Source organism: Corvus cornix, chromosome 15 (genome assembly GCF_000738735.6).
Source record: "Corvus cornix cornix isolate S_Up_H32 chromosome 15, ASM73873v5, whole genome shotgun sequence".
In the NCBI taxonomy this organism is placed as follows: domain Eukaryota; kingdom Metazoa; phylum Chordata; class Aves; order Passeriformes; family Corvidae; genus Corvus; species Corvus cornix.
Genome location: NC_046345.1, coordinates 1,086,810 through 1,094,241, shown reverse-complemented (window position 1 = coordinate 1,094,241; position 7,432 = coordinate 1,086,810). Strand labels below are relative to the sequence as shown.

Sequence of the window (7,432 nt, the reverse complement as noted above, 5' to 3'; positions counted from 1 at the left end):
AATGGGCCTGTGTAAATAACATATGCCATTAAAATGACTCATTACATATATTTGCTCTCTTAACTAGTTAACAAATTTCATGACAAAGGACAATGAGCAAAAAGCAACCAGCTGTACAGACATCTCTTTGTGAACTACTGTAACATGACTGAGTCTGTAATAAAATTACATTTCAGCTTTTCCTAGCTTAATACAGTATGTGATATTAACTGTGATTACATTTTCTGAGGAGTTCAGTAGTATTTTCTGGAGACTCAAAGTAATGAAGCACAGTTTGTATTATTGTGTCTTATTTTCATGTTCTAGGCCCTTCATAATTTACCTTGATGAGTGAGATTTCTCTATTGACCTATCCCACACCTGGTAGAAACAATTAACAATGCTGAGCAGAAGTTGAAATGTACGTTAAAATGTTATTTAATTCTTCAAGTACAGAGATGTGGGTACTCTCGCTGAAATTCAGAAGTTACTGTTGGAACCTGAACCTTCTCTCTGGCAGTATGGCAGCTCAGGAAGGAGGTTTTAATTCTCCTCCAAACAATACTTAGCTCCAGTGTATTTAAAACTTCATTATGATACATCCATGACCCTTTCTCTGAACACAGTGGCTGCACCTGTGTCTGTGCAGGAATATATTAGTGCCTCTATATGTTTTTGACACACAATGCTGCACATTTCCAGGCTGTTATTTTTTTCAGTCAAGGCCTATATAGCATAAAGCCAGAGTTACCATAAATAGTGATAAAATGTTAAGATCTCTTTGAATGTTTCCTTTATTTCCTCTTTATTTTTCAGACGGTTGAGTCTCCTCATTTCTCATGGAGCAGGCTTTGTCTTACTTTGATGTTTGTGGTTTTGTCTTCTTTGTGTTGCACACTAAATGTGTTGGACAGCTTCTGTTAATCCAAAACGTGGCTTTCTGAGCCACAGTCAGATACCCTGCTTCAGGCCATGCACCTGGAGAATCCCCATTTTTGGTGATACAGGCTGTTCTGGGTACAGGGGCGAGGTTTTTCCTGGCTGGCATGCGCTGCTAAACCTTCCTGGTGTGATGCACCTGGGTGATCTCTGTTGTGTGGGGGAGATCTTGGAAGCAGGAGGGTCTGTTGGGGAAGGATTTAGAGTAGCAGTGTAGCAGGAGCTGAAGGGCAGCTGCAGAAGCCTCATGCAGCCTGTGTGGCACCTTCAGGTCTGTGACCAACTCTCAGAAGCCCAAATGTGCTTCACATGGGCCACTTCAAGGCTGGAATCCTGGCCAGACGGACAAAAGCCCATTACATCTGAACAGGAGCGGGATTTCATGCCAGAAACACTTTCTAAAATGGTGACAAAGCTGGTTTAGTTCTGCCTACCTGTAGATTAACATTTACACTATTTTTAGCATTTATGCAAGATTTGTTGCTCTTCTAGATTGTAGCCAAAATTTTTAGTTCCAATGGAGTTTGAAGTGGTCCAAGTAATGTTGTGTTGAATCTAAGTGATAACTCAGTGAGATGCAGTTAACACAGCTCTGCAGCATTAAGAGTCGTTAGCAAAACATGAGCCTGCCTCCCAAAATGTTTACAGTTTGCCAGAACCCACTCCAGTGTGTGTTTTTATCACTTCTGAACCGTCAATTCCAGAACACCTGTTAGCCTCAGAAGTCCACACAAATTATTGGAAGAAGTACTCTTTTAAAAAGGATTAAATTTTATATTCCTCTGCATGTGGCATATTTTTCTCCCTCTACCTGACACTGAAATATGAAGAGTAATTTAGGCCACAGTAACCAGGCACTGCAGCTTTTGAAGAGCACTTTTCCCTGTCTTTGCCAGCCTTTGAGGAAGTAAGCATCTGTATGGCCCCCTGGTGAATTGTATCAGGCAATCAGACTGGTTTATAAGCAAAAAAGGGAGTTTTCTGCCCAATCAGCCCCCCTTCTCATCACTACCAATGTCCTGCACCTGTTCTCAACACTTTTGCAAGATGCTGAAACAAGTTCAGGGTGGGTATCTACAATCAGCCACCTGTTTCCTATTAATCTCCCAACAGACTCCCTAAATTGGCCTCTCATCTTAGTGCCTGCTGCCCCACTCAGCTGCTCTTTGTGTTTCTGATTGTAACTGGCGTGGACCCATTTTGTCTTGAAGACTGGCTGGATAGTTTGGGATATGCTTTTCTTAGTCCCAAGTTCAGGTTTGTTCTTTTTATCCTCCCTGTTTCGTTGTATCTTTGGATTCTGCCTGCTGTTGTGGTTTCTCACTGGACCTTTCCTCTAGTCTCACACACTTTCGGCTCTACTTCATTATATGGCGTTCCTGATGTTTGGAGTGCTCCTTGACCCATCCCGTTGCCTCGTTCTTTGGGCTAGTACATTCCTCTGGCTGTTCTGGTGGTTGGCATCTTATCCACGTTTAGTTTTTTTTTTTTTTTTCTAACTGTATTCCTGCACCGAGTATGAAGCATCTCATGGGAGGCATATGGTGATATGAGGAACTGCTTCAGGAGGCAGTGGCTGCTACCATCCTTCTATGATGTTCTTCTCAAGGGGCCTTTGCGTTAATGTTTCCCTGGCCATGATCTGAGTACATCATCTTTGTGGCTGAGGAACGAAAACACACAGCGCTATTTAGAGGTGTGGGAAGGCACCCAAGCCTTCTGGCTCGCTAGCTGAGTGCCCTCTGCCCGGGAACACCTGCCAAGGCTGGCCGTGCCCGCACAGCCGGGCCGCGGGTGGGTCGCGCAGCGTCCGGGGCTACGGCCGGTTCAGCCCTGGCTCGACCCCGCTCCGCAGCGCAGTTTCCGGGAGCCGCGGGCAGGTGAGGAGGCGGCGGCGGTCGCGGGCGGAGCGGAGCGGCCGCTATGAGGCTGCTGTTGCTCGCGTGTCTCCGAGCACAGACCGGCAACGCCACCACGGCCGCTAGGATTCAGTAAGTGCCCGCCGCGCTGGGAGGAGGGATGCGCTGCGCGCTCCCCGCGGGGCTGCGCCGGCGGCGGGGAGGCGGCCCCGGCCCCCGCTGCCCCTCGCAGCCGCCCCAGCGGGGCCGGGCAGGGGCGGCGGGGCCCGCCCGCCATGCATTGTCCGCGCCGGCGCACGGAGGCGGCTCCGCCGAGCCGGGGGTGTGCGGGGGGCGGCGGCCGAGCCACCCGGCAGGTCCGGGGACACCGCGGGGACCGCCCCCGCTGCGGCGCTGCCTGGGCGCCGTGCCCTCCCGGCGCTCGCCGTGCCCTCCCGGCGCTCGCCGTGCCCTCCCGGTGCTCCCCGTGCCCGCGGTGCGGGGCAGCGGCCGCCGGCGGTTCCCCAAAGCGCTGCGTGCGGGCCGCTTGGCTGGCTGGCTGCTCCCGCGGGGTGCCCCTCGTCCCTGGCCAGCCGCCCCTCGTCCCTGGCCAGCCGCCCCTCGTCCCTGGCCAGCCGCCCTCGTCCCTGGCCAGCCGCCCCGCGCAGCCTGGCACAGCCCGTGGCGGTCAGCGGTTTCCTGAGGCTGCCTCCCTGGGATATGGCCAGGATGGGCCAGACGACAGTGGGAAGGGCGGGAGGCAGCTCCCGAGGCAGGGTCTGTGCCGGAGCCATCCCGCAGCAGCTGTGCAGGAGCCGCTCCAGTGGGTGCCCTTGCTGGGGGGTTCGACATGCGGCTCTCGTGGGGATGACGGACACGGGTCTGCAGTGCTGGGAAATTGCAGGGGCTAACAGAACGGCAAAAATATTCTTAGTGTCCCCATTTAACTTTTTCTGTGACGTGGAGAAAGGACGTGGCTGACAGCATTGCTGAGGGCTTCACTGTGCATTGAGCTATAAAAAAAATAAGTCACTATAAAAATGAAACAATTTCCCACTGGTTTTGTCCTCTTGAGGCCCAAAATAACGGTTTGGTTTTATCTTATCTGAAAGTCATCCACAGTTTAATTGTTTTCCTTAGGATGAATCTCCTGGGATAGCCTTCTGCTATTACCAGTTTTCCCTGTGCTTGATCTGTGTATTATTTTATGTGTAATGTTATGCATAAAAACATCCACAGACATTAGGTTTTCACATTGCTTCTGTCATACCAAGTGCAGCCTTAGACTTCTGTAGGGCTACTCTATTGTACAAGGTACTGATAGAACATATCTGCTGGTCCTGTCATGTTGCCCAGGCACTGAAGATACAAAGCAAGGGGAGTATAAAGACCAGAAAAGCTGAAGGTTTTGGTATTTTAAAGCAATAATTGTTACTAAAATATTGAGAGAAAACAAGTAAATTCTTATGTATGTATATATGCATATTTTTATGCCTGTACATATCAGCAGAGTTCCTGTGTGGTGGTTTCTGTGGCATTCCACATTTCCTTTCATATCTTACTCTTTGCTCTCACTGGGTAATACACAACTAGTTATTCTTGGGGACATCACTGCGCATTTTTCCTCTATAAGGTTATTTACCTTTACGAATTAAATATTTACTTACCTTCTTCCAATTCCACTTTGAGGAAAGTCAGACAAACATTTAGACTGTGGAGCAGTTCAGAGCTAATCTAGTGGAAAGCAGGTTTTGCATTGTTTCTAGTTAAAGTAAGTCGGAATAAGCCAGAAAAACAAACCTTAACAGAGTCTGTCAAACTGTCTTTTAATTACACTGAGATTGATAGTGATATGTGAGCACACTGCACTGAGGTACAGTCCTTAGCAAGATGCCTTTACTTGAGTCATGGCAACCAGCAGTTGTGGTGGCTCTAACTGTAACATGTGATGGTGGCCTAAAATAAGGAGTTTTAGGATGAAAGGGCATAGAGTTGGTGAGCTACAGCAGCTCAGCTGGCAGATGGTTTAACATATAACCACGTTAATGCAGCCATTTGCAGCTGTGTGAACACATCTCCAGTGACCTGTACAGAGCACAGCAACCCACTGCAGCATCCTGTTGCTTCCCGGGAGTACTGCACACAAAGTGTGGGAATTCCTTACACAAAGTGGATGCTGTTTTCTCATGCACAGAGACCTTCAAACAGAAAGAAAATAGCGAGTGAAAGATAAACTTAATTCATGTTCACAATAAAGCTGGGTAAAGGATTCTAACAGAAGTAGTGTTTGAGAGTTAGTAGCTTATGTCACGCTCAGTTCCTGTCTTATCACCTGCTGTAAATGTTGAAATAATGTAAATTTACCTGTTCAGGGAAAGAAAACAATTCTGATCAGGGAAAAAGCAAAGAGTATTAGCTAGCAATTAAGTCCATCTTCCTGACTAAAAGGCTAGTCAGGTCATCGCTAAAACCATCCTGTGCAGATATTTCCATCCAGTATTGGTTTCCTTAAGACTTTATGCCATTAAAAAAACCTGGAAAGCTCTATGTATGACCAGAGGGTTGGGCATGTTACTTTTAACACTAATCTGCCATACCTGAGGTTATGTGTGCATGGTAAATTTTGTATCATGTATGTTAATACACATAAAATACGTATTCCAATTACTATTTGGCTACAGTTGTATCTGCATACGAGCTTAGGAATTTATTTGTTCAATTTTTTTTTTTAATATTGAACTTTTGGTTAAATAAAAATGAAACAATGACATTGTCTCCAGGTTGAACACTTGCCAGCATAGATTAATTTTATGGCTTAATATCACAGTGTATACTCTGTTTATGATATTACAGCTTTTTCAATAACTGCTTCATCTTTTCATAAATAAGATATTCATTTCCTGTGTTTAAAGTAAGTGGTGACAAAGGTACCAGAATCTAATTTGGCTAAAAATCAACTTGCTAAAACAAGTGCTATAATGAATGTGCTGTGGGCTTTATTCCTATTGGTGTGCATAATCTTTAATCACCTTAAAAAATATGAGCAAATAATAAAGAGCAAGCAAAAGTCCTTGTTTAGGCTGCCATTGTTCAGCCTTAGAAATGAGATCAAACAGGGTGTCAAGGAAGAAAAGAAATTAATCTTCCCTGCCCCTTGAAATGTTTTGTTCATCTTTTATTACTTGGTAGTAAGGAGGAATAGAAATCTGGAATTAATAGGTTAATTAGAAAGATTTAGATTAAGTATTTTGCCAATATGTAAACATTTTCTGGAGAAGGAGAAATTGTTTTGGTTCTCATTAAGTGGCCAGTTGAGACAGCCATTCTGTAAATCTTCAGGTAATCAGCTGCAAGAGAATTAAAAACACAAGTTCAGGGACGCTTATCATTCCTCTTGACAATTGTTTTTTAGATTAGACATTTATTGGAGTAATTCTGAGCCCAGACATTTCATCTTCCCCTGTCTGCCAGTTTTACAATCCCAGGGCAGGGAATGCTCCTCTCCTCGTGGCAGGTGTGGGAGCTCCTGCACCTCCCTGCGTGGGTTTGCTCAGGTGCTGGGAGATCTCTGCTGGCTCTGCAGGGCCGTTCCCAGAGCAGGAACCTGCAGGGCAGGTGTTCATCTGCACCTTTGCATGAGCTGCTGTCACTGGCAGGGCCTGCCCTCGGTGCTGCTGCTCCCCAGAATGGCCAGCACTGCAAGAACCATGTGTAACACAGGTTTAGGCTTTGCAGAGTTCTTTGTTCCTTCCAAAGCTCAGTTACTGACTTCAGAACACAGAGAGACAAGGAGTTGGTCACCTTCTTTGCTCACATTTTTAATTTCTGTGATTCACAGTGAATTTTATTCATACTTCATTGATGGCAATGCAATTAATTAATTAATGCAATGCAATTTGTCTGTGTTGTCACAAGGGGAAGTTTGAGAGGGAAATAAAATGAAGGACATGTTGTTTTAATGAGTATGATGAAATAAGATCATTGACAAAGAAAACAGGAGATCAAGCAGGGTTTCAGCTCCTGTAATTTGATGAGCTTCAGTGGGAACTGTGAGTATTCAGGTCTGGCCAAGTTTATAAGAGGCAGTGGAATGACTCTGCTCACTTAACAAGCTCTGAATTGTGCCATATACATTTAACAGTAGCTGGTGCACAGCTGCTGTGCAGAACAGACAGCTGAGGGAAAGAGATAATTAATATTTTTGGATGAAGCCTATTTTGTGCCATTCAAAAAGTGTCAGTGTATCCACCTACCAGGAACTTTTTGGAAATCAAACATTCTTTGTCTGCAAGTAATTCCATTAAATCAGTATCAGCTGAAATTTAGAACGTAAATGTTTCTGAGAGGTAGACATCACATAAAAGAGAGCAAGTTTCACAACCATAATACCTTAGAAGTAAGCACACTTTTAACTCCTGTGCCTTCTCATCAGCCAGGCTGTGTTTGGAACTCTAAAACTGTTTCCTGATATGAAAACCTGTGAACTGCAGATTTGTGTTGAGGGAGGGAAGACTGGCAGCCAGGAAAAGTGAGAAGTAGTGATCAATAATGTAGGGAATAAAAAATTAAACATTGTAAAACATCACTTGGTATTTCATAGATATGTTAGAGAAAAATGCTTTTTCTATAGAAATCTCGAAGCGGAAATGTGTCAGAAAAAGGTTGTACCTTTCAGC

The 7,432-nt window shown here is 45.3% G+C and overlaps 1 protein-coding gene across 2 annotated transcripts in view; it reads left to right on the top strand.

Moving 5' to 3' along the window:
* The first annotated feature begins 2,804 nt into the window (after nt 1–2,804).
* Nucleotides 2,805–7,432, top strand: part of GLT1D1 (glycosyltransferase 1 domain containing 1) — a 43,490-nt gene continuing 38,862 nt past the window's right edge. For both annotated transcript variants that reach the window (XM_039560897.1, XM_039560898.1), the window contains exon 1: nt 2,805–2,909. In XM_039560897.1, coding sequence (XP_039416831.1) covers nt 2,842–2,909 — 68 coding nt within the window. In that variant the 5' untranslated portion in view covers nt 2,805–2,841. The remainder of the gene's footprint in view (nt 2,910–7,432) is intronic.